The sequence below is a fragment of the Passer montanus genome, unplaced genomic scaffold, assembly GCF_014805655.1.
Source record: "Passer montanus isolate IOZ18808 unplaced genomic scaffold, ASM1480565v1 scaffold13, whole genome shotgun sequence".
Taxonomy (NCBI): Eukaryota; Metazoa; Chordata; class Aves; order Passeriformes; family Passeridae; genus Passer; species Passer montanus.
Window position 1 is genome coordinate 14,017,651 of NW_024359832.1, and position 26,898 is coordinate 14,044,548.

The window sequence follows — 26,898 nt, forward strand, 5'->3', positions numbered from 1 at the left end:
CCAAGAGTTGAGCATGAACTTTTCTGTGTCCCAGTCAAGAGGCTGAGTGCTTCCAGCGAGAGTGGTGCCAGCTGGTAGGTTCTGCGTGCTAGTACTGTTTCCTGGGAATGTGGCAGACCAGGTACAGATACCATCTGCAACAGAAGGCATTTTTCTTAAAGCATTTCATTTATAGCAGGTATGGTTTTCATCTTTCTGTGGTTGAGTAGCATTAATTTACTTTTTTTTTTTGAATGAGTGAGCCAGATGAGAAAGTGGCAAACAGAAAACTGCTGGTTTGTTGTTGTTGTTCAAGGTGTGGTTACAGTGAAAGCTTTTTAAAGCCAAACCAATACCTGTCTTTAACAGTTGTTAACATTTTTTCAGACACATTTTTTGTTTTTTCTAGTAAAAATGTGAGTTCTGCTGTTATTAAAGCTGTGAGTCTGTGCTTCACTTAACACATGCTTTCTGTATTTCAGAAACTGAAGTAACAGGGCACACCACAAATATTACTAATCTCCCTCCTGAAGTAATGGTGACCATTTTCAGTTACCTTAACCCCCAAGAGTTATGTCAGTGTAGTCAAGTAAGCACTGAATGGTCACAGTTGGCTAAAACTGGATCTCTGTGGAAACATCTTTACCCTGTTCGTTGGGCCAGAGGTAAGTTCCATTTAGCTCCTTTCAAAGCACATCAGCTATCAGGATTTTTGGGCCTGTAAAAAAGAGTCTTTAGGCTGAGCCTGACAGCTGAGCATGTGAGGTGCACCTTTCTGACAAGGATAGTGTCCTGAAACTTGATTGAATGTTAAAAATCCCCAAGATATATATCAGTTTTGCAGCCTTAAGAAACTAGCAGTTGCCTTGGTTGAAACTCCTGAGCATATTTTGTATCCAGCTTACCTGGTTTTACTGAGGTAAAATCCCCTTTTTTTGCTTGTATGAATGCTAATAATATGTTCACTAATACAACATCTAAATTATTAAATAATCTAAGGAGTTTTGAATTGTAAATGCTGCTGTTACACTTACATCAGTAAAATTATTGTCTTAGGTTACTAGGTAGAAATGAAATGCATAACTGCAGAAAGGAAGTTCAAAATAATTGGAGTCCTAATGTTTCCTCACAATCTAGTTAAGCTTCAAAGAAAACTGAAAGAATGTTTAGTTTTAGTATTGATTCTTTAGGTATATTACTTCACTGATTTCTACTGCAGTAAGTGTTTTTTTTTAAACTTTTTTCCCTCAAACTCTTCTGTTAATTAGAATTTCGTATTGAGAAGTGTGACCTTTGCAAAAGTACCTGTTCAAATACTCTGTTCAAATACCAAATACTCTGCATTCCAGTGAGGCCAGTTACAAGTCATCAGAGTGTATTTGTAGCCTTATGTCCATATTGATGTGAGTATTAAAGAATCACTGGAGTATGGAACTGCAGGCTTCACAGTGCTGTCACGTCAGTGTAGTTCAGTAAAAGGAGAAAGTCTATGCTGTTTAATAAGTCTTTTGTCTGCCTTTAAGATTTTAAGAGAAAAAGCTGTGTTTATATGACTTAGCTTTAGAGATACATAAAAACTAAAAACTTCTTTATGGCTTCTAAAATTTGTACAAGGCAGAGAGGAATTAAATAATTTCTTGCTCTGAATTTTTTTTTGTTTGGCTAAGTCTTCCTGAAGGAAATAGTTTGGTTCTGTAGCTTCCAAAGACTGAGAAGAGGGGTTCCAAAGTTAAAATTCTTAAATTTGCATTTGCAACATAATTGTCTTGATAATTTAGTGCTGCACACACACACAACAACAACAACAACAACAAAAAAGATAATAGGCAGGTGCTTAAAATGAGTGCTTCTAAACCTGGCTTGGCACAACAGGAAGCTGCTCTCATGATGTACTGTTTGTACTGCTACAGTTGTTTGTACAGAAGTGCTCTAACTGGGTGGAAGCTTCTCAGATGGGATTTGCTGCCACAGGGAGGGGAGAAGAATTGTAGTTTTATGTAGGCTTAGTTAAATTTATTGCTTTTTTCCCCTCCTAGTACACATAAAGCCTCTGACGCTTCTTATGTAATATGAAGATGGATTAAAGATGATGAGAAACGTTACCAGAACTAAATGGTTGACAGTCAATTGGGATTTCATTGTCGTTGTGTTATTCATAGAAGAAACATTGTTCTTTTAGCTACTACCCAACAGGAGTTGCTCTTGCCGTAGGAAGAGTAAGGTTCCCCCCGTAAGACAGTTCAATAAGGTGGTTTGTTTTTCAGCATGGGTGCATCAAGGGAGGCAGCAGAGCTTATCCTGAGGCCAGTGCTGCCAAATATCCAAACTAGAAGTGAATTAATGCCTGTGCAGTGACCTTGAGGGGAAAGGGGTGCTCCACCAGCTAAACAGCAGAGCTGTTGCTGATCTCCTTGTTCATCCAGATGTTCTAAAAAATGATTGTGTATTGATTTGAGTCATATGTGTGTTACAAGTATTCTGTAGCTGTTATAAGTAGGATACTTTTGGAATTTGATTTTTTGTGATCTTGGAGTTGTCATATGCAGGGACTAAAACCAGGCTGGTTAACTGTATATTTGTAATATTCCAGAGGAAAAAAAAGATATCTTCAACCAAGGTTACAGTAAAAGCTGATGAATAATTTATATACCAGAAGGAACTTGAGCACCTAGACAGTCCAGATATTCCATGAGTGTTTCTGTTGTTTTGTGATCATTTTGGTCCCTACTAAGCAAGTGAGGACAGCAGGCATGTCTCAGACAGGCATAATAGGCTGTGACTTCTGGGTTGGTACTGAAACTGTTCTAAGAATCTTTTGAAGCTTAAGGATAAAGATCAAACAAAGAATTATTTTAAGGTTTAGTCCAGTCTTAGTTGAGATGAATTCAAAATTCGTTTATGTCCCTTAAATCAGGTCACAGTATACTGAAAAGCTTTCAGTGGTGATTTCTGCTGCAGTGAGAAATTTTTATTAACTTTGTTTTTCTTCTTCTTTTTGGGGGATGGTGGTGAGTAGGTGATTGGTATAGTGGTCCTGCAGCAGATACTGAGACTGAACCTGATGAGGAATGGGTGAAAAACAGAAAAGATGAAAGTCGTGCTTTCCAGGAGTGGGATGAAGATGCTGACATAGATGAATCTGGTAGGTAAAATTGTTGGGGTTTTTTTCCTGAAGATGACATAGCTGTAAGAAACAAGCTGAGTGGAAAAAAGGGAGATGGAGGTTGGTAGGAGAGAAGCAGGCATCTGATTTTAATGACTGGAATTAATTTGTCTAGGAAAGAGCAAACATGAGAGGAGGTAGAAGAGTTATGGAGATGTGTCTGAAGGTATGGGTTAGGCTTCATCTCTTCAGAAAGTCTGGATGAATCATCTTGCATCCTGATGCACTCTAGACTTGATTAAAAACTTGTCCCAAGCTGTTAAATTACAGCTATAGATATATCTATGTATATATGAAATGCCCTGTGAGATAGTATTTTGATATCTAAAGCAAGTTGGTGGAAACAGCTGCCCCGGGCTGCCCTGAGCAGTACATAACCTGTAGTAAATATTTCTCCAAGTTCTTTAATGATTTTAATTCTTTCTCTCTGGGTTTATTTTGCAGAAGAAGCAGCTGAAGATTCACTTGCCATTAATATAGCACAAATGGAAAAACGTTTACTTCATGGCCTAATTCATCATGTCCTCCCGCTTGTAGGCTCCTCAGTGAAGACACTGGTATTGGCCTACAGTTCTGCAGTGTCCAGCAAAATGGTGTGTAATTTGAAACTTGAATTTAATAATTATGGCTATGCAGTCTTTAATTAATAACTGACGTGTTTGGGTAGTGTAAGTGGGTTGCAGTCCAAAGCAATGCTAATTTGTAAGTTATCTCTAGACACTATGTGTGGCCTTAGTGGCTTGTATCTTTACTGATTATTTTCCTTTCTTTTTTTCAGGTTAGACAGATCTTGGAGCTTTGCCCTAACTTGGAATATTTGGATCTCACTCAAACCGATATTTCAGACTCTGTATTTGAAAGGTTAGATAATTATTGTTTCCTTTAAAACAAACTTATAATCCAGGTGTTTGAGTGTTGGGTGGAAACATTCAAACATTTCTTAGTCCATTGCCAAGAATGAAAGAAAGAAAGAGAAATCAACTTGGTAACTCCCATGTGACTTTTGACTAAGAACTAAACCAGGCTAACAGATCACTAAAATACCAAGTAAACATGTAGCTTTGTAGTGGCCATTTAAAATTCTCTGTCTTCACTATTGGATGCTTCTTACCTATCAGTGTGTACCTACCCATAACGATAGTTGTGGTTTTGCTCTAGTATTAAGAACTTGTCCATAGATTTGTATGGAGTTGCTCAGTTAAGGAAGTTCTCTTGGTCTGCTGCAGCTGCTAGGGTGTGGAATACTGCTATCTCAGACACTCAAATCAAATGATAGGCAAAGCTCTAAGGCTTAGGTGTATTGTCTGTGGATTCCTGAATTTTACTGAGGCCTGCAGAAATGTCATTGATGTCAGTGGGATGGTGTATGGATGCAGAACCTGCACCAGTGGGTCTTACTGTGGTATTGAAACTCAGTGGGTATTTCAGTGTTCTGCATTTACATCATGTAGTGCTCTCAGGTAGTGTGAACACCACACCAAATCTTACCTGCATGGATGCTGGTGGCAACACCCTGCAGCTTGTATAAGAAGTTTTATTTGAAATAGAAGTTTTATAGAATTTTCAGGGCTCAGAAGTCAATATCTAGTGAAATTTACTTTATTTGCCACTCATCATGTATCTGTGTTTACAACACTCCAATTTGTAACTCAGAAAATTAGTTTGGCTTGTTCTAAATATAAATAATCACTTATAGAAGTAAATTACTTATAGTAAAATTTATAGTAAAATCAGATAAATTAAAATGTTTATATAAATTAAAATTTAATATAAATTTACTTATAGTAAATTTACTTAAAGTAAATGATAGTAACATTAACTATGGATAGGTAAAGGTCAGTTAAATCACATACTTTTATAGCTAATAATGTAAAAAATATTACTGTAGATAAAATTTCTATTCCATTTGAAAAAGGTAAGACTAAGCTAAAAGGTAAGAGTAAGCTTTTGTTAAAATGAAAAAGCCTGGTTTTTAATTAATGATGGAATAATTAGCAACACAGGTGCTGTTTCAGAAATCCATCTAGTATTCCTAGGAGAAATGGGAAAGGACAGGAGGACATATGATCTAAGTACACTGGCGTTTCAGCCAAGCTTGAGAAACTCAAAATTCTAGAAATTACAGCTGTTACAATACTTCAAACTGAATATGGAATCTCAGATGTATTTTTGGGGGAGGTGAAATTTGCTAGTTCAGTATTTTCAGCCTTTTGAGAAGTAACTTTGATATTTGGTAACTCAGATGTCTCTTGGTAGCTTCTGGTGAGTATAATGCACTTGTTTTTCAGAATTGTTATATGTGTATTTAGTGTTTGCAGTCTTGATCTATTATTCAAATATTTGTTCAGTATATGGCAAATTTGGACTTCTTTTAAGTCTCAGTACATGGAGAAATAGAAGTTGTTACTGATTCATGAATGATTTCATGTTTCTCTAGACAAAATTTTTCTAGGTGATACTTGGAGTATCAAATCTAATCTGTCTGGGATAGCTTCTTTGTATGTTATGTGAATTAATAAAAGTACTTTATTTGTGAAGTGTTTTTTCATATTTTTAGCTTTAACAACTATTTCTGAGGAAAACCTCAAAAACCTCAACCACCACCTCTCAACCAAACCACTTTTTTTCCTCCCCTGATTTTAGTTGGTGTTCAGTTGGGTATTGTCAAAATCTACGCCACCTTGATCTGTCTGGATGTGAAAAAATTACAGATGTGGCTATAGAGAGGATTTCCAGAGCACTGGGTATCATATCAACTCATCATACCAGAGGCATTCTGAAAAGCTGCAGGAACAGGAACACTAAGACTTCGTGGAAGAACAGAGAGATTACCCTGCAGTCCAGCCAGAAGTATAATGGTTTGCATGAAATCAGCAATGAAAATCTCATTCAGGGAGGAAATGGTGAGCAGCACTGGACTAAACCTGACGGCTCAGAAAATTTCAGTTCTGCTTATGTGTGGATGCTAGATGCAGATGATTTAGCTGACATTGAAGATGCTGCAGAGTGGAGACACAGGAATGTTGAAGGATTTTGTCTTATGGAACCAACATCCCATATTAATTGTTCTGCATTGTGCTACAATAGAGACATTTATGGGTTAAGGACTAGAGGGTGGCAGCAGCACTGTGCTTCTACTGACTTGATTTACTGCGGTCACTCGTTTTGTTGTGCTGGGACAGCACTAAGAACTATTCGAGCACTTCCAGAGTCCTCTGCACTGTGTAGAAAACCAATAAGGACTAAACAGTCAGAGAAAAAAGACTCTGCATACTCTGGGAGTGAAAAAACAGAGGAAGAGACTGCACGAGTTCTTCAGTTTCTCAGTCTGTCAGGCTGTTACCAGATAACAGACCGTGCTCTCAGGTGAGGAGACGTTTTTGAACTGTTTTACTGCAGGATATTTTTTCTGATTTTATTTGTTGGGCCATTCTGGCATGAATCTGCCTCATTTCAATAGAAACATTTTTATTGAAGAAACTGGTAAGTTTTAAGTGGTCTTTCTCTCTTAAATAGTTACAGTACTAGACTTGAAAACTTTTTCCATCTTTTCTTTTGGAGATAACAGTAAAATCTTTTATATTTGTTTTCTGAAGTCAAGTATTTTTGTGAATTTGTTGTGCTAGACAGTATTAATTTTTTAGATTTGCTAGTGATTTATTGTTAAGAAATTGTGTTGATTCCCCAGTTTTTTCATTATGCCTGCCAGTATGCTTGAAAGTTTATGAAACTGGAGTGACATCTTGATTAACCTGTTTGGATAACAATATAATTTAGGCTCAGGCTGAATCAATGGGCTGAGGCCAGTTGTCTGTTCAATGAGATGAAGTGCCAGGTCCTGCCCTTGGGGTTAAAACAACTCCAGGCAGTGCTGCAGGCTGGGGGCAGAGTGGCTGGAAAGCAGCCTGGTAGAAAAGGACCTGGGGGTGCTGTTTGACAGTGAGTGAACACGAGCCAGCTGTGCCCAGGTGGCACCTGGCCTGTATCAGCAGTAGTGTTCCCAGTGACTGTCCCTTTGTTCTTGGCACTGGAGAGGCCACACCTCAAATCCTGTGCTCACTTTTGGGCCTCTCACTGCAAGAAGGGCATTGAGGGACTGGACTATACCCAGAGAAGGGCAGTGGAGCTGGGGGAGAGTCTGGAACAGAGGTCTGCCAAGGAGTGGCTCAGCCTGGAGAAAAGGAAGCTCAGGGGTGATCTTCCTGCTCTTCACAACCACCTGAAAGGAGGCTGTAGCCAGGTGGGGCTCCATGTCTTCTCTCAAGTAACAAGAAATTGCCTCAATATGCACCAGAGGATGTTTAGATTGGCCATTAGGAAAAAAAAGTCTTCACTTGAAAGGGTTTTCAAGCATTGGAAGAGGCTGCCATGGGAAGTGGCATACCTGGAGGTATGCAAAGGATGTTACGCTTGGTGCTGTTAGTGGTAGATTTGGCAGTGCTGGGTTAGCAGTTGGATGTGATTTTCCCAAGAGTCTTTTCCAACCCAGATGATTCTATGATGATTCTGTATGTGCAGAACAACATGTTCAATACAGCCTCATGTAACAGTTAAAGGAGGAGAATAGATGTTTGACTTGAAAACATTGAGATGGCTTAATGGGTTTCAGAATTTTCTGTTTGCTATTTGCTACTGATACTTTGTACTGTCAGAAATATGTAGTTACTGCTTCATACTGAAAATGGGATGAGGCTGGGGTATTTGCAGCCTCCTGCTCAGGTGTGCTGCAGCACTTAGGGCTAATTAAAGCTTCTTGGAGTGGGAAGATTTCATGCATTTCTGTGCTGTTTGCTGTAGTAAACTGAGGAGTAGTGTGAGGTGTTGCTGGCATCAATTTGTTTCTCCTAGGATTTTGTTCCCATTTGATGATCACAACTACCAGCTGCTCAGATGTCTCCTGTGATTCTTCTGACACTCGCTCACCAGTGTTACCCTTCCTCAGGGCATGCTTCAGATATCTGCGCTTTGTGTTGGAGCTTGTTTCTCTTCAAGTGTTGCAATGGACTTGTCCTGACAAATTTTGTTAGGTGCTGATTAGGTTGTGCTGTGTGTATTTGACACGTTACTGGTCTGGTTTTTCATGACTACTTAGTGTGGGAGCAAAGGGAGATTTGGTCACTGAGTCACGGCAAGGGTTTAATTGCATCGCTGCTTTCCCATTGGTGCTTTTTGGGTTAAAGTATTTAGGACCTGAGAGTGTGTTGCAACAAGTGCTTCTTGTAGTCACAAGAATACTTTGAGTCCCTGGGGAAAGAGTGAAACCCCCTAATACAAACACACGCCAGTCCATTTGCTTTATGTACGTTGTTACCTCATAGCTGGTTTTGTGGCCTGCAGTCCTGCTTCTCCCTGCTGACAGGAGAAGCTTGTACAGTGATGCTCTGAAGGCATCTTCAGTTTTAAACCCTGGCTTGAATCTGCAGTTTGGTGATTCAAGCCTGGTGGTTTTTTTTTTCAGGTGAGTGAGCTTGTTTCTTCTTGAACTTGGCTGGCTGCTCTGTGGGCTCGCAGAGAAGAGAGCAGGTTGAGAGGCAGTAATTGCTCAGGTGTGGTACATCTATGTGCCTGTTGAATCAGCAGCCAAATTCTCTTGCACTCAGAGAATGCTAGAGAATTACATTTGAACAATTAGATGGTGTGTTGGCAGAGAGAAGCTCTGCTGTCAGTCCTAGAAAAACAAAAATTTGAATTCCAAAATAAGTTTAACAAGAAAAAGGGTCAAACTTTGGAAGCATAATGCACCAAGCTTGGGAGTGTCATGTTTTAGTGTGAGATGAGGAGTATACATCACCTTGGAAGAGCTGACAAAATAATTGGTATTTTGAAGAAGAATGGCTTTGTAGTTCTTTGAAATAGTCAGTTATCTCTGGTGTCATCCATAAAAAAAGTGGTTTCCCACTAAAGTCTGTCTGTGGAATTGTTACCTTCTGTAGAAATCTGTTCAGGCCTGTTGTGTGGCTCAGGGGTGATCCTCCTTTAAAAGAGAGTACAGAAGTGGCAGGTTTAAACCTGGGTGGTTCCTTGGAGGTGTGTGTGCTGCAGGAGGTGCAGCAGGTCTGTGGTGGGGTGTTGCAGTGGGTGCTTGTCAGGGCTTGCCGTGCGCGCTCTTAACGCGTCTCTTCTGTGTCCACAGGGCTCTGACTCTGGGAGGAGGACTGCCGCATTTGGAGCACCTGAACCTCTCGGGCTGTCTCACTGTAACTGGTGCAGGCCTGCAGGAGTTAGTTTCTGCATGCCCCTCTCTAAAAGATGAACACTTTTACTACTGTGACAACATTAACGGTAATGTCTTTCTAGGGAGATGTGATGCTTTTCTGGGGAGTGATGCTCAGTGTGAGACCTTCTTAAAACAAAAAGAGCAACCAAAACCTCACCTTTTCTAATGTCTGTGTAGCACTGGGTTTCACGGATTAATTACAAAATTATCACTGTTAAATTGGTTTTGCCTTTTTTTGTTTTGTTGTAACACTAGTACAGTTCTGTATTATGTAGGAAAGCATTCTTAGTGCCTGTATCTCTTAATTTAGTTTAGCATAATTAATAGGGGTAGAAAGTAAGTCTCCATAGCTGCTATTACGCTCTTGCCCTGTCCATATTTCCACTGTAAATCATGCAGTTGTATGTTTTCTGTATGGTCATAACCTCAGACAGAGGCTTCATTAGGTTGGTACCAAAGCAGGGATTTTTAGGAAACCAGTGATGTGTGTTTTGCCATGCAAACTTCCCATATTGCACTAGTTCTGGTGTAGGATATTTTTTATTCTATCATCACATGTCCTTACGGAAAGTGTAATTCAGGCTTGCTTTCTGGTTTTGCTTGAGTCAGAAACTCAGGGACAGATCTAAGCTGGAGAAGGATCTCTATATAAATGCATAGTCTGTTCATGTTGCCAGTCTTTTCAGTGTTTACCACACTGGAACTCAGTCTATTAAGTCCAGTAAGTATTCCTAGCATTAGAGATGGGAGCCATAGTGTAACTGGCATTCCATGTGTGAATTTAAAACAGGTAAGTGCAACAGAAGGCAAGGGAAAAAGAAGATGATAACCAGGTTCATAGGCCTGTACATCTAATTTTGTGTAAAAACCAAAATTCTATTACCTGGTAGTTCACAGTGTCCAGCTCAATAATTTGCATCTGTATTGAGATGCAACCGCAGCCTGGGTATCAGATGCCAGAGCTTTGGTATTGCAAGTAAATCTGTAGTGATATTTGGGTATTCAATTCATTGAAATCTATACAATATGATGCACTTGGATTGTGTTGTAATACTAGAAGTGAAAGTATTAAATCTTATCTTGTTTCCATAATTTTTGCACTTTATGCACTTTTTTGACACTGCTTTTTTTTTTTGAGACACATACTTTTCCTTCCTTGCATTCTGTCTATACTACAGCATTTACAAATCTATTTTCTGTTGTCTTTCATTTCCACCTGGAAATTTTAAGGTTCTTTTTTTTTTTTAAGTCCTTCACTGACTCTTTTTCCTGCATTATGTTAAGCTTAAAGATGTCTTCAAAGACCAGTTAGAATCCTGTTCCTTTTACGTCTGATTGCTTGCTACTTTTCCTCTGTTTATACTTCTGTCAGTAAGACCAGACTTCATTTGTCCTCAGACATTTCTGGTTTTCATTTTGTCCCTATAAAATGCACCATAATGTCTTTGTATTAGTTTACAATGCCCAAATCTGTGTTTGAGCCCACCACTTTAAAGCTTGGCTGTTTCATAGCATCCTCAAGAAATTGTTTAAATTTAAACAGAATATTTTTGAACTATTCTGTAAAGTTGTCTGATCCTCTTCCTGTTTATTTCCTTCCTTTTACTGCCTGCTGGAATCTGTGAGCCTATAAGCTCTGCTTAGTTCTCTAAAGCATCATGCATGCCTTTGGATCAGCAGTTATTCCTGTAGAGAGAAGTGCACAGGACAGTGAGCCTGTAATGGTCTGACTTCTTACATCTCTTGAGAAATAATGTCATCTCAGAAGTTTATGGCTTTATGGAAAGTAGCCTTTATAAATGAATTCCCTGCCGTTTTGTCTGGGTTTTGTTCCTTGTATTTTCAATCAAATTTGATTGTGATAGGCTGTTCAGTGTGAAACTGATGCCTTATTCCATTCTGTGGGCAGCAGGATTTCTACAGCAGCTGTTTCTGTATCATTTGGCATTTCTAAAGTAACTAGGGAAAGCAGTAGCTGTTTCATGTAAATCAGTCCATATCTGAAGCTGTTTATTTGCACATTTACAGATTGTATTACTAACTGCTGCACAAAGTTTACTGATCTGTAAGCATGTACAGAATAATTTCATAATTTTCTTTGCTCACCAGCTTATCAGTGGTTGTTTTCGGGGAAGGAGTTGTACTCTGGGATCAGAGATTGGAAAACCTGTCAGTCTTGCAGAAAAAAAAATGGAGCCAACAGCATGGAATTTAGCCATCTATGAATAATAAGGATACAGCTTTGTCATCTGCTGATGAATAAGGGCTTTACTTTTACCTGCAGCTTATTTTCAGATTTTTTTTTTCCTACAAACATTAAGCCTAATGGGACCCCTTAGATACAACCCAGCTTCATTGGAATTTCTTTGTGGAGGGCTTGTTGCACATGTTTGGTAGGCACTTTGGTTGCAATTTTTGCATTTTCAGCAGGTGCTGTTCTACCGTTTTAGTAGAGCAAGATTAGAAAAGTAGAGCAGCTGAGGTGAAGTAGTTGGGTTTAAATCTGACTGCTGTTGCACACCAGTAACATGGTACAGTTTTTATGACCAGAAACCATGAATTTGCATATATTTCCAGATCTATTTTTTTTGTTTATTGTTATCTTCACTTGAGTTTTTGGTTTGCATACTAATGTTTAGGATTTCTTATGTTTTTCACAGTACTGGAGTCTTGGAGTTAGATAACCCTCAGCTGCAGCTGAAAACAAATCTGTCAATGTACATTGCTTTTAATGGCTGATTTCATTTGTCTAAAACAAATTTGGTTGTGGATCACACTAAACTGAGCAAGAAGAGTTTAATTTTGAGTTACATCTTGCCACTGAGTTCTTATTGTCCTAAGGCTGTTTTGTCCAGATGTGTCCATTCTTCTGACTAATTTTCTCCATTTCAAAGCCTGGAGTACTTTCAGCTTTGGCATTAGAAAGAAGGGGCTCCTTAATTTCTGCAGCAGTAGATATTTTCAGCATTTAAGTATGATTTAGTTTCTAGAGTTTTTTTTAATTATGTAATCCTCAGTTTCTGTAATTAAAGAAATAGGACATTAATGAAATAAAGCTTGATTCTAATTATTCACTCTTCTGGCATTTAAAAGTCACTGGTCACAATTGCTCTGTCTTTCAGTAGTCAAGCCAAGACTTTGCCAGTTCTTTTAAGGCGTACGGACCACTGTGTGCAGACTTACGTGGGAGCACAGTGTTCCAAGTGTAGGTCTCAGTGTAAATTCTACAGATTACCAGTGTACTCACAAATATCTGAAAGGGTATTATATGGTTGTGGCAGCCAGTTGCCTTGGCAGGAGTGGTTCTTTTACTGTGGTCTTGGTCCATGTCGTCATGGATTCTTGGTGGAATGCCAAACTTCACTCTATGGAATTCTAATTTTTGTTCTACTAGTACATGTAACAAAATGGAGTAATCAAATAGCTCTGCTCCTCTCCTACATTACCAAATGTGTTTATATGTTCACCACAAGTAAACAGACCTCACCTCTACTCTGTCCCCTGAGCATCTGAGTAATCAGATGTGCATGTAAAGAGCATTACAGTAATCCAGTTTAGAAGCAACTAAACCAGTAAAGTAGACTGTGGCAGGTTAGATGATTAACTTTGCTTTCCCAGGTGAACCCAAAGCACATTTAATTTAGCACTTCACTGCTAGCACTTACTAAGTGTTCACAGAGGGAAGTACACTTCTCCTTATGATCCACTGCATGTACTGTTCCTTCCCCACACTTCCATCACATGTTGTTTTAAAAGACTACATTTTGGGCTCCTTATTAAGTCCAGCAGTGATGGTATCTGGTTCATCACTGTCAGGATGTTTTATTACATAAGCCAGAACCTGACACTGCAAACACCCCGTGGTTGCTTGCTATACCTGGCCATCAAAACTGTCAAAGTTCATTCAAATCATCAGCCAGTCCTCAAAGTGTGCATGCAGTGTGTGAAATTGCTGTATGGAGCAGTGTCCTCCTAGATAATACAGTGCATTGCTAACTGGGCTGTGCTGAAAGCAATAATGGGCAAATGGAGATGGGAGATGGTGGAACAGGTTGCCTGGAAAGGTGGTGCTAGACTTATCTCTGGGCACATTTGGGGTTAGGCTGAAAGGGGTGTGTGAGCAACTTTATCTAGTTGAAGATGTGCCAGATTATTTCAAGGTGGTTGGAACTAGATGACTTTTAAAAGTCCCTTCAACCCAAACTATCCTGTGATTCTATGGAAGGGATTCATCTCCACTGTTAGGTTGAAATGACCATCACACTGGACAATCTGAGAGGAATATATGCAGTTACCATATTACTTAACCTAATGCATCAGTGAGGTGAGAGGAGTTGGACACCTCATATACAGAGGAAACAGAAGACAGTATTCTTTTGGCAAGATTAGAGAGGCCATTTGAATTTAAACAGAGAGAATTCTAAAGCAGAGTCTAGTCTGAATGAGGTCAGTAGCAAAAACTGGGGAAGTCAGAGGTTATGAAGCCAAAGTGATGTAGCCAAAGGTCAGTGGTCATAAATAAAGCCAGGGAAACAAACCCAGTGTCCATGGCTATCAAAAGTAAAGGTATTTGAATTTTGCTGTCTGTACCAAATGTAAAAAAGAACAAACTAAGCACTAGGGATTTTATAGAGGAGGTAAATGACTTGTGGTGGAGGAGATCAATTGACATGTCAAACCATAAATAACAAACCCAGATGGCCTTACTGTTAAGACAACCATCAATGATACTACCTTGTTATAATAAGAGCATAAAATACCCTCCAAATGATGGGAATTGCCCATATATGCTAAGAAAGAGTACTGGGAGGGCAGATTTCAGAAGATGTGGTTGAACCCTGAATGTTTCATTTTATCAGAATTCTTTATTACAGGCTATAAAGGAAAGTTAGTGGTGGTATGAGGATTAGACATGGGACAAGAAATGCAGTGTGGGAAGAAGGGTGAAATTTCAATGTGATATGCTTAATGTAATTTGTAAGTCAGTGCCTAATAAATTGGGAAACAAATATAAAAGCCTTTCAGATGGTCCAATTTACTTAGAAGTATCCAAGTTTTTCAGATCTTAAGTTGCTGTTAGAGTGGTTTAAATTTAAAAACTGGAAGCTAACTAAAGGATAGAAAGGAAGGGCTTAATGGTCATTGTTCAGGAGGGGAACCTGGGAGGTGACAACTTTCTCCCTGTTCTCCTCCCAGGAGTTCTGTGCTCAGTCTTACTCAGCATTTGCCTTGTGTTGTGGTGTGAGAAATGCACACAGTAATTTCCATGTTTTTGAGTGGTGCTGTGCGGTCTTCGAGTAATGATAATACTGATGATGATTTCCAGAAGTGTCACTGTAGCTGTATGTGTGGTTAAAGGTCTGGGTGGCTGGGAATAATCAAACTGTGATTGCATGAAACAGAATTCAGAGCTGGCAGGTGCAGTGTGGAGATAATGATTTCAGAGAGCTGTTGGTGCTAATTCTGAGATCTTTCCTATTTGCAGCAGCAGCCAAAAAAGCCACCAATGTTACCATCGTCAGGGTGGTGACAGCAAGATAGAGGGTGCTGTGCATGGTCCTGGAAGCCTTGGGGCACTCACATGTGGAGCACTGCATGATGGGTTTGGTCTCCCCATCCTGAGGAGAGTATACACTGGAGTTACAGAAGATACAGAAGAGGCCTTCTAAAAAGTTAGGGAACTGAACACTCAGAAGGCTGGATGTTCAATCTGGGAATGAGATGGCTGAAAAGGGGGCATGACTGTTACAGAAATGGAAAGCAGTAGATGAGGTCAATGTGCAGTGGTAATTCTCCAGATTTTGCAGTGTTAGAGCTCAGGGGCACTGGGTGAATTTTACACAGATGCACCGTGTAGTGAACTTTTGGAACTTGGTCCTGTGGAGAATTGTGAAAGGAGGTTTAAAAAGAGGTTAAAAACCTGCATGCACAACTGAGCCATAAACAAGTACTGAAGGAAATGGACTTCGGTGTCCCTGATGCAACAGTTAGGGTTGCTGGAAAAACACCAAAGGTGTGCATGATAGGCTTTTATATCATGTCCCTAGACACCACTTGCTGTCACCAGTGCTGAAGTTAGTGTTAGATGGAGCATTGGTCAGACCTTGAAATTGGTATGTTCCAGCTAGGAGCATGAGGAACACAAAATGAGCAAGAAAAGGATGGAAAACAATATTGAATAATACTGAGAATTCCTTTCCTTGGGCTTTTATGGTTTGTCAACAAGCATTTTGCTAGAAATGTGACAGTTGCTTCAGCATCACTGCTGTGCTGTGTAGTTGTGGCAGTGCTGGGGAAGGTCAGCTACGCCTTGGAAAATGCTGCTGCACAGAACATGCTCTGCTGAACCAGCTGTTCAGAAGCACTGAGTCTCCTTTCTAAAGGATTTCTGAAGAAGCTTTCAAACTAGCTCGTAAGTGACGTGGAGGATCAAAATTTAGTTCAGGTGAATAAAAAGATTTGAAAAGGAAAATGAGAGTATTGACCAATGAAAAGTTCACTTAACTAATCTTTCCTTACAGTTTCAAGTTTTTTTCAGTCTCATGTATCTTAAGTATTGCTTATTGGTCTGTGACATGAAGTAGGAAGCTGTTTTCAAGGCCCCAGATTCTTGGAAATTTAATTTAATTATGGCTTTACTGTTCAAGGAGGTAAAAAAAGCCAGATATGGCATGGTGCCCTAGTTCATTTAAAGGTGCTGTTAGAATTTCTATATACATTAAAAACACCTGAAATATTTGTTGATTTGTTTCTCATACAAATGGGGAAAATTTGTGTTGTCCTGGTTACCAGCTTGTTTGAGTTGACTCAGCAATCCACTTCCAGTGTTTGTTGGGTGCCAGAGTTCAGCCAGCCTGAGTGCAAATGGGTCTCAAAGCAGGCTTACGGCTGCAGGAAATAAAACCCCATTTGAATAAATACAGTAATTTCTTATCTCATGGTCACTTTAACATTTTACATGAAAGGAGTAAGTGAAGGTAAGTGGAGGTGGGTAGAGTTACAATGTTGGTTTGTGCTTTCTGTGCTTGCAACTCATTCTTTTTTCTGAATGGCTCATATTTAGCCTTATGGCTTCTGATGACTGCAGTGGTGCTAAGGTGATTGTCTTTAGCTTTTGAATTTCCAGTCAAGAGTATGTGAAAGACTGGCCAACCATGAAGAGTTCATGGAGGAAAAAAAAACAACCTCCTGGCTAAAAAGCTGTTTCCATTACCACAGACATAGTTTTGGAGGTTATGGTTTCTTTGGTAATGATCATCTGAATTTGAAAAATGGGAATTAAAAATACATTGTCAAAACCACTCAGTTCTGAAGCTGTGGCAGCTTGTGTAAAGTTGCTCATTTAGTGTTGCTTATGGTACTTTTGTGTAATCTGGGATGTGTTATCTTCATGGGACTAAGCTATGAAGTAAAAATTCTTGAAAAATACCTGTTCCAGGTGAGGTTTTTTACACTGTGATAATACCAGCAGCATTTCGGACTTCACGGTACTGAATGAAGTGTAGTGCATTGTAAAAAATGAGACGTTTTCTGAATCACCAGATTGAGAGTTATGAAATGAGTGGCCCTTCCTTCTTTTCACGTTGCTGTTGTTTTTGTGCAGGTCCTCATGCTGAAACCGCCAGTGGATGCCAGAATTTGCAGTGTGGTTTTCGGGCCTGCTGCCGCTCTGGCGAATGACCGCTGACATCTCATCTTTCGGTCTACTTCATTTAGCTGAGCAGGCTTCCTCTCATGCACTTTACTTACAGCTCGCATCTTGTGTTAACAATCCTTGGAGTGAGACTTGTTATACTAGCCTGACCCTGCCCACAACTTCAGAATCTTAATTATGAGTGTACTGTACAGTGTTGTAACAATCTCACAACCTCATTTGGCTTGAAGGGTGTTGGGTTTTATTTTACATAATTTGGGGAAGATGGGAAAATCTTCAGATTTTTTTTTAATGCCACTTTATTCCAATTTTGGCACTTAACTGTACTTTACTGAATTATTTTGTGTTAGGTGACTTTCTTTTTTTAATTTTGAATCCGCAAGTACAATATAAACCTCCGCAGAGAATCTGAATTTTACTGTTTGCATTTGGGTAACAATTATACATCTTTAGGAGCCTGGTTTCTTCCCCTTTCCTCTCATCCTGAAGTTGTTCTTTATATTGCAAAATTAGGGAAATTGCCAACTTCCTTTTGCATTTGGTTTTGTATTTGGGCTTGAAAGACGTAAATAAAACATTCCCACCAATAAAAAAAATGTGTGCAGTGGTTGAATATCTGTGCTTTGAGAGTGCCATGCCAGAAGCTGCAGAGGTTGGGCAGGTGGGAGGGTGTTGTCATGGTTGCAGAGCTGTTAGCTGTACAGTATGTATGGGGGTTTTGGTTTGGTTTTATGGTTCCTATGACTCTGCTAAGTTGCATTTTTGAAACAGCTTCCAGGGAAGTAATTTTTCATTAATCTGAACTCTGTGAAAGACAGCAATACATTTTCCCCCTTGCTTTCATAGTTAAAAAGATTCCTCTCTGAACAGTAGAGACGACTGGCAGGCAGCAGAAATTCTGTGATTAGTGAAATGTGTGCTAGGAAGAGAGATGAGTGGTGTGTGTGTGGTGGTATGAGGAGAGCACACTGTGTGAGGGATGAGTACTGTAGCCCATGGCAAGTTGTAAACTTCAATGGCCACCTGCTCGTGGTTGGCACAGTTGCAGGCTGGTTTTTTTCTGCAGCAGAGGAGGGGCAGGTGTCTGCTTTTGCAGAAGGCAAACAGGTTGTTTTCTTTTTCCTATTGTGCCTAATTTTTAGGACTGACAATACAAAGTTAGTAATTTTTACCTGTTTTCCTAATTGGATAAATTCTTTTGAGTAGTATTTATTTAGAACACCAGTCATGGTGACCTAGTAGCTTTCAAGATTCTAGGGAAAGGTGTCTGGGAAGTCAGTGTGCAGGCAGAGCTGGAGGAAACGGCAAGTTTTGCCACCATCTTGGTCATGCTAAACTGAAGAGTAAGGTAAGAAAAATACTAGTGAGTGTAGACACAGCTGAGGATGGAATGAGCTGCAGGTACACCATGGAATAAGCTTGGGAGATGCCATCAGTGTTCAGCACAGCATCATGTGATGACAATGTACTTTCTAGTGAGGCCTGTAGAAGGGTGGCAACAACCCCTGACTCTAAGCAAGTCCATGAGTGCTGAGAGAGCTGGCAGACACTATAGTGAGGCCACTCATCTTTGAAAGGTCATGGAGATCAGGAGAGGTGGCTGAGGACTGCAGGAAAGCAAATGTCACCTTGGTCTTCAAAAAGGACAAGAAGGATCCAAGGAACTACTGTCCAGTCAGCATGACCTCTATCCCTGGAAAGGTAATGGAGTGTCTCACTCTGGAGGCATCTCTTGCATGGATGACAAAGGTGATCAGCAATAGTCAGCATGGATTCTCTGTTTGACCAGCCCACTTTCTCTATGATGGAACAAGTTCCTGGCCAGATGAGGGGAGAGCAGTGGGCATTGTCAACCCTGACTTCAGCAAGGCTTTCAACACTGTCTCCCAAACCTCCTCACAGGGTCAGGAATTGTGGTCTGGATGAGTGGACAGTGAGGTGCTGAACACAGATCCCAGAGGTTTGTAGTTAGGGGCACAAGGTCTGGTTGGAGGCCAGTGGTGATGTCCCCCAAGGTCCAAGTCTGGGCTAACTAATTCATGGGACGAGTAAGTCCAGGCTGGGCTGAAGGTCCAGATGCATCCTCAGCAGGTTCACTAACAGCACAAAGCTGTGAGGAGCTTTGGGCTGGTCCCCCTGAGTGTTGTGCAGCCCTTCAGAAGGCCCTGGGCAGGTTGGAGAGATGGGCAGAAAGGAACCATCTGGAAATCAACAAAGGCAAGTTCAAGGTCCTGCTGAACACTTCCTAAACTCAGTCCACTGTCATTTTTACTTGAAGAGTTTGATTAGCAAGATAACAGCAGGAAAAGGATATGGATATCAGTATTAACACCACAACTACTTACATACTAGTAAGTGAATTTGATTTTTAGTTAACTGTTCTTTTGATAATCATCTACTCACAAGTTTGCTAACTTGCAGACAAGGATTTCATACTCCTAAGTAATTTAATCAAATACATGTATAAAAGGAAGGAGCTTCTGCTTAAGGTTTAATAAAAATATTTATTAAATCCTTCATCTTTAACTTCTTAAGAAAATGTCTTCCACCTTTAAATGATGCTGGCATGATACAGACATAAAATACAGAGCAGGATATGAAGCAGCCTCTCAAAAACTGAGGTATGGTCTCTTCATTGATGGCTCTTAGGTATATGAAATTTTTCATAGCTAAAAATTCAGAAACTGAGATACAGAAATTTTTTTTATTTACAAGTGTCTTTTGAAGAGGAAGATCATCTGTAGATAAACTGGCTAGCTACAGGGATACCAAGGAAACATTTTACTCTGCACTGTCACTTATATGTGAACGTGTAATGCTTTAAGAGTGTGAGGTCCCACAGGGAGCTATAAAAGACTACATAAAAATCACCTATTAGTACTGGAAATTTATGCTGTCAGTCTCTTCCTTAGCAGTAATTAGTGGTTTTAGGGCAAATAACTACTAAAAATCATGTTGTCATTTGATTTTTAAAATACTTGGAATAGTTCAGCAGTGAAAGAAATCATATATTTACACCTATATAAGCAAATTTCCTGCAGCAGTCAGACTGGTCTGTACTACCTATTTCGCACAAGTGAAGCAACATAAATCCATATAGAGAGAACATTTTGGGGATAAGCATGAACATACACAGCCAGAGCAAATTCAACACTGGAAACATCAATGGTGTGAACTCTTGTGCTGTGTACAGCTTCTATTAAAGGTCTCACTTCAGAATAGGGCATATGAATAGGAAATCCAGAGACCTGGGAAAAGAAAGAAAAGAAAACATGTAAGAAGAAAAGATGGAGGCACCTGAATAAATACATAGTTAAAAAAATTGACATGCTGAGTAAAACAAATTATCTTCTCTATTGCCAGCCTGAGGTGATGCAATAGAAGAACCTATGTTTGTATTTTGATAACACCTCCCTTTTTCACATACTCCAGGCAAGCTTATGCCATTTTTCCTCTTTAATTTGGTTAAAGTTCAAAGTGAAGTTCTTTAGAATCCACTAGAATACAGTTACATTAATGAACACATATAGTAGAGCTTCATTGCTTTTTTGCCTTGCAGCTGGTTTTAAATCACTCTCTTCTTCTGGCTTGGGATTTGAGCAAATGTCTCCTGCTCAACAGGAAGCGAAACCCCAACGCATTTTGGAGCTGGCCAGAGCTGCCAGTACTGTCACAGGTGTTCCATGTGGAAAGCAAAAAGCCCCTCCAACCAGCCTGGAAGAATAATGCACAGGCACACCAGTGGCTGCATGTGAACACATCAGTCAATTTTAGAGAGTGAAGCAAAGACGTGAAGAAAAGCTTGTTGTGTGGGCTCCTGCACCTGTAAGCAGACTGTGTGTAGCACTACTCAGCACCAGCAGCAGATTCCTACTGACCCTGAGAGCTGCTGCAGCAATGAGCCCCTAGCAGCTGCTGCTGGGAGACTGCACTGGTGCTGATGTACTGCAGTAGTGGCTGCTGTGCAGCAATTCATGTTTCTGCTGAACATAACAATATAAAGTTAATGGGTGCATTGTTGTTTTATCTTCAACATACAAATGAAATAAACCAGATCATCACTCTATTAATATTATAATGGTTTCTCTTTGGTATAAAATCTCTTGTGGATTTTGGTAGCAGAAGACAGAACCAGCCATGGACACTCTTCTACACCACAGAGTGGTGATTCTAAAACCTAGGGATTTAAATTCCTGCTTCTATGCACAAGCCATTTATGTTCACAAGTGTACCCTGTAATCTCCCAGCTGTTTTTGCAGCTCTGCCTGATGGTCATCTTCTACATCTTTGCCTTGCTTTTGTTCCAGCAGCGGCAAAAAGTTTCGGAGGGTGGAGGTGCAGTATCTGTTCCAATGTGTTGGGCGCGTTGGTCTCCATTCCATAATCTTATCCTTTAATATTTTTTCAATCCTGCAGTAAGATAGACTGATTATTACAATTCTAGTATTGGACATCTGAACTGATCTCCCTTGGCAGACAGTACAGATTCTGAGAACCACACATGACCTCAGTTAAACTTACTGCTCACTAGAAGTGCAGAAAAGCCAACAGAGCTGTGTAGTAATGTCTGCATTGTCAATGTCTGCATGGAAAGCCATGGAATTACAACCCCTTTTAGTTTACACCCTCTCCTCTCATCCCCCCACAGCATTTTGTTCTTTGTGAAATGGCGGAGCAATGACTGATTAGTTCTTTTTACCTCACAATCTCTATTGAAGAAAGAGAATTTTAAAAAGCCCTGAAACAATAGCTTCTGATTTTCAGTGTCATTCTCATGGCATTGAAATCAGATTTTTAGGAGCTAGGAATGAATACCTGGGAATGCTCTGGTATTAGCACTGATGGCACTTGTTCTGGAGGTAGCATTACCTGCTCTGCAGTTCCAGTGCAGCAGCCTTATCTGAATGCTCATAAGTTAGTTCTTCAGGCTACCAATAAATAAATAAATATTAAAACATGCAGTCTCTTCTAAACATATAACAATGTAACTTCAGGACTTTCTGCCTTGATGATGCTCACAGAAGTTTGCATTTATGCAAAAAGAATCTAAAATTTAACTAGATATTTGTGTGTAATTCTGGGGTTTCCTTCCCCCCCCCAGTAAATTTGAACTGTTTACACCTTTCATCACTGTACAGAAATTTCTGGCTTTTTACTAGTGATGTTCATACAGCTTGAAAAAAATGCCTTCTTAGCAATGAGACAAAAGTTGACTTTTTCTTTATAATACTGAGTTACTACTTTAGATATGTTTGTGTTAAAGATTTATTCAATTTACTTCACTGTTGCCCTGAGATCTTAGATAGAGTGCAAAAATATTAATTCTGTATAAAATCAACTTTTTTCAGTATTCCTGCTTTCATTTTTTTAAAGGAGTAACTAAGAAATATTTTTAAAAACCAATGCTATTACATAAATATACTTAACCAAAGAATTCCAAATAACTTAATATCTGCTTCTTTATACCAAGTCTGTGATATCCTAATCCCTCTTTTGGAGTTGGCAATAGATCCATCAATACCTGAATGCTGCGGAGACCAGGGAATGGCAAACTTCTTGAAAAGAAAGGCTTCCAAAGTTTTGGTTTGCTGATATCAAAATATATCCTTCCCGGGGAATCATATTCTTGCATATTAAACCAAATCTACAGGAAAGCAAATTTGGTTTAGCTTTCAGCATATAATCAACACCTATGGAACACATTCCACTTACACAGAATTAAATTCTATATAATGTTAGCCTCCTGTAGCCTGCTGCACAATTCCTTCTGAATTCTGATTAAATTCCTCCAAGACCCCACCCCAGTGCTGCTGTGGCTGTGATGCCTGGCAGCTGCTGCACCCCAACACTACTGCTCTTCTAAGTGTACCTTGCAGAAGACAAGCAGAGACTGCAGACACACGAGTCACAGCTTCTGTGCACATTTGGTCAGTAAGTGGAAGGAACCCATGTCTTGCACTCCCCTTCTTTACAGACATTCATTTTGGCTTCTGTGCCTAGTCTGGAGCATGCAGGCACTGTAGGATTCTTGTTCTAGCAACCTTTAAATAACTATTTCTAAGGCTGCAAAATGTACCACAACTTACTCTGCAATGTGTGTGACCCTTTGTAACTGAGGCTCTGTAGAGCCTTTTAGGACAGCTGGTTCTGCCCCAGCTGGGTGTGAGGTGGTGTGGCTCTCCTGGCTGGGACTGCTCAGTCTCACTGAGACAGGAATTAGGTGCCTTGGAAGCTGTTGTTGTGTTCTGAAGTTCAAGTCAGTGCTCAAGTCCTTACTTGCTTCTGCCAGCAATTAACAACTAAGTTACATTTTTCTTAACTGCAGGATTAGTGCCGCTTACAAAAACACCAAACCAAACAACTCTACCACTCCCCAAAATGTTTTCAGTAAAAGAACTGACACTTTTAAAATAAATGTACTTTAGAATATCAAATTTTCATCTAAAGTTAGGATCTGTGTTTAAAATAGAACATAGGGGATTAAATAACAAAACAAAACTCATAATGCGTGGCATTCCAAAAACTGAGGGGCAAACTTTTAAAGTCAACTTCCAGTTTCCATTCAAATAAACCCTAGGGTTCTTCTTTTAAGTTTGCCTTCTATTTTCTCATTTTCAGACTTTCACACATCTTTCTACCCTGTTATCATTTCCTTGTTTGTGTCCCCAGAACGTGGGAGGTCTGGCTTCCAACCAAGTCAGGGAATGCTGCTGGCAGGACACTTCCCAGGGTTTCTGAGCCTCCCTGCCCAGGCTCAGCTCCCAGCTTGTGGCTGCTCCTTCACCTGCCCAGAGCTGCACAGCTCTACAGTCTCTCCTCTCTCACCCCACTATCTCAGAGAGTTTACAGCCACACAATGAATAATACCTTATCAACATGCACCAGTATTACTTGCCTATTTTCAAATAAATGGGAGGACTTGATGCCAAGAGAAAATCAGTATTGTTTTTGTGCCCTGTGTTGTGCACGTTGAACCATCCAGGTTGTGAATAATGTCACATGGGCAACTCAAGTGACTCTTTATACTTTTTTTCTCATTTTTCAGTCATATTTCACCTGCAAACTATTATCTTTGAGGAATGACTACTCCTCACCTAAGCAGTTGTAATCTTAGCCCATCCACTCTGGGAAACATGTAAGTGAAACTCAGTAATGAAAATTACATTAACAAATCTCTTGATCCACCTAAATGCTGATTAAAAAAATCTTTCTTACTTAAAGTAGGTGAAAAACCTACTTAAAATTTGATTATATTTATAATAAATGATATCCTAAACATGTTTACAATAAAAACAAATTATGCCAAAAAAAGAATCAAGTTATTAACTTTCATGTGTATAGAAATGTGACAAGACTGGGCACACTTACATTATCACAGCTGATCAGACAGTACACATTTTGTAAGGGGCAGAAAGTATCATACTGCCCATAAAAACATCCAGTACTGGGATTCCAAATTACATACTGACTTTGTTCCAAAGTCAATACATATGCAGTTGGTCCCTAGGAAGGAAAAAAAAAAGTATGAGAAAGATGTTTGAAAACTGGCTACAAGGACAGTATGCTTTGTATTCTTGGTAATACTAGATTTTTACTGTTGAGGTTGATAGTGCTTTTTAGGGCAAACTGTTTGGAAGAATTTACAGGTTCATTACAGTTCAACACTTATATAATAACGTGGCAGAGAAATGTCAGACATGCAGAGCTCCGAGCCATTCTTAACATATCGAGTCTGAAAGGTCTTGTCTCACTACAAACAGATGTGAAATCCCACATACAGGGATGTTTACCAGATGCCACTTCAGTATCAACACATCCTGCTTGGTTACTGCCACAGCTCTCATCCAAGGGCAACCTCAGAGCTGAAGGACTCCCATCCAGGCAGCACACTCTGTGTCTCAGCCATCAGCCTCCCTCCCTGGCATGTGAGGAATTTCTCTTTATATTCTCAATCAGGAATCCCTAAACTGCTCTCCTGTGTTCTTGTCATCCCTTATATTTTCCAGGTATCTTGAAATACCTGGAGTAAATTCCCTCCTTACAAACGTTTTATTAATGACTAGCATCTCAATCAGATTTTGAAGGGAAGGAATGTATCTGAGTACTTGTTCCTGTCACTGCAGTGTCTCAGAATGTGCTTAAGAACGTAGCTTAGACAGAAATTTTTACCAAAAAAGCCTTTCATATGTATGTAGAAATTTGCATTATAAACAGTTACCACCTTTTTGAAAAGAGCAGTATTGGTTAGTTGGAAATCTGAGTGCTTCCCTGAGAACAAAGGCATCTCCCAAGCACCAGAACAACCTCAGTGTTTCAGTTCTGGGCCAGTCTGAGCCCAGCTGCTGCCACACTGGCTCCCAGGAGCCCAAGGCAGAGCAGACCCCTCACCTGCCTGCATTACAGTGGGCAGGGGGAGAGGCACTTGTTCAGCCTGAACCAATCTATCTTTACTATTGCTGCAGCTCTGCCATCAGTCAGAGAATCAGCAGATGTGTGTGACCAGTAAGAACCCCTGGCATGCCCCTAGGCCTCTCCTATCACCTCTGAACCTGTACCAAATCCCACACAAACTCAGTTAGACCCCGTGTATCCATGACTGAGATGCTGTGAAGGGCCCGTCTCCATCAATTGGTTCTGGATACACCATTTATACAAGCTAAAGTCAAATGAAGGGTTACAGACACTTGGTACTGTATTATGATGACAACTACTACCAGTTTAAGCATGAGGTCCAGGAAAAAAACCCAGACATACACTAAGATATACTTTCAATTTTTTATTTACTTCTCTGAAAAGAATCAGTGCCCAGCACCAATCTTTAGATAAAACATCCCAGCAAGAAACAATTATCCATTGTTGGGGGCCAAAGACTTCACAAAATAAAAGTTAATACTTAGGCCAAATGAAAGAATCCTCTTACCTCAGGAACGGCATTTCCAATGATAAGCCAGGCTTTTTTCCCCATACCAAGAAAATAATTACACAAGAGCACGGCGTGTTCTTCCTCATCTCCCGCCAGAAGATAAAGAAATTGCTAATTGAGGTATTAAAAAAAAAAAAGGTTTTCTAGGCAGTTATCAACTTAGAATATTTTATAATGTTTCTTAACACATCTGAAGCAAGGAGTCCTCTCAGATCTTTGCAATTGGTCTTTACTGTTTATTGGTCACTGCTTCAACACACAGGACGAAGAGTGTGAGAATACATGAGATCTGATATCACAAGAACCAGGGTCTTTGTCTTTTTCAGAAAGACCATTTTTCAGAAAAGTTCTGAGATGATAAAAACTTCATCTATGATAAACAATGTCTGCTGTTATTCTCTAAATTACAGCATTTGTGTGACAGAATACTAAATATCCCATTACTGCTTACACTAAATGTAATGTCTTTTCTGTAGTTCCTTGGAATGACAATGATCCATTTTAAGTCTAGCTGTAAAGTCTCCATCAGTCAGCATCCCTTCTCTTGTGCATGTCTATGACATGGACTGGTTTATAACTGAGAAAGAAAGGGAGATGGTTTGAAGCCCTAATGTATTATTGCAACCTACCAAGGATAAAATTTTGTCTCAGATCAGAATAAGCAACTTCTTTCAAGCTTGGGTCCTTATTCTTTCAAATAAATGTCTCAAAAATATTCCTCACAATAACAGAATCACAGAATAATTTAGGTCTGAAGGAACTTCAAGACCTAATCTAGTACAACCTCCCTCCAAAAACATGTCCACTAGGATGTTCCATCACATTCAAGAGGATAAAGAACTTCTTCTTAATACATTGCTTACATCTGATGTGCTCCATAAATCACAAATTCCAGCAAATGAAACACTATCTGGCAAAAAAGGAATCAAAGCAACATATCGAGCCACCAGTTCCTGCAAGAA

General features: G+C 39.7%; 2 protein-coding genes across 7 annotated transcripts in view; one reads left to right on the plus strand and one right to left on the minus strand.

The window, feature by feature from the left end:
- The window catches only part of FBXL5 (F-box and leucine rich repeat protein 5), a 34,149-nt gene extending 16,540 nt beyond the window's left edge, over positions 1 to 17,609 (plus strand). Inside the window, exons 6-12 of the mRNA XM_039698773.1 lie at positions 462 to 644; positions 2,996 to 3,121; positions 3,587 to 3,735; positions 3,921 to 4,003; positions 5,786 to 6,508; positions 9,276 to 9,424; positions 16,963 to 17,609. Of these exons, the coding sequence (XP_039554707.1) occupies positions 462 to 644; positions 2,996 to 3,121; positions 3,587 to 3,735; positions 3,921 to 4,003; positions 5,786 to 6,508; positions 9,276 to 9,424; positions 16,963 to 17,039 (1,490 nt within the window). The 3' untranslated portion in view covers positions 17,040 to 17,609. The remainder of the gene's footprint in view (positions 1 to 461; positions 645 to 2,995; positions 3,122 to 3,586; positions 3,736 to 3,920; positions 4,004 to 5,785; positions 6,509 to 9,275; positions 9,425 to 16,962) is intronic.
- A 1,874-nt stretch (positions 17,610 to 19,483) lies between these two features.
- LOC120497356 (complement C1q tumor necrosis factor-related protein 7) overlaps positions 19,484 to 26,898 on the minus strand; it is a 65,694-nt gene continuing 58,279 nt past the window's right edge. For 3 of the 6 annotated variants that reach the window (XM_039698724.1, XM_039698725.1, XM_039698727.1), the window contains exons 29-35: positions 26,800 to 26,889; positions 25,934 to 26,047; positions 24,382 to 24,516; positions 22,535 to 22,657; positions 21,883 to 21,941; positions 21,246 to 21,423; positions 19,485 to 20,261 (exon numbers count right to left, since the gene is read on the minus strand). In XM_039698724.1, the coding sequence (XP_039554658.1) occupies positions 20,073 to 20,261; positions 21,246 to 21,423; positions 21,883 to 21,941; positions 22,535 to 22,657; positions 24,382 to 24,516; positions 25,934 to 26,047; positions 26,800 to 26,889 (888 nt within the window). In that variant the 3' untranslated portion in view covers positions 19,485 to 20,072. Of the gene's footprint in view, positions 20,262 to 21,245; positions 21,424 to 21,882; positions 21,942 to 22,534; positions 22,658 to 24,381; positions 24,517 to 25,933; positions 26,048 to 26,799; positions 26,890 to 26,898 lie in introns of all 6 variants that reach the window. The other 3 variants (XM_039698722.1, XM_039698728.1, XM_039698726.1) reach the window with 3 other exon arrangements.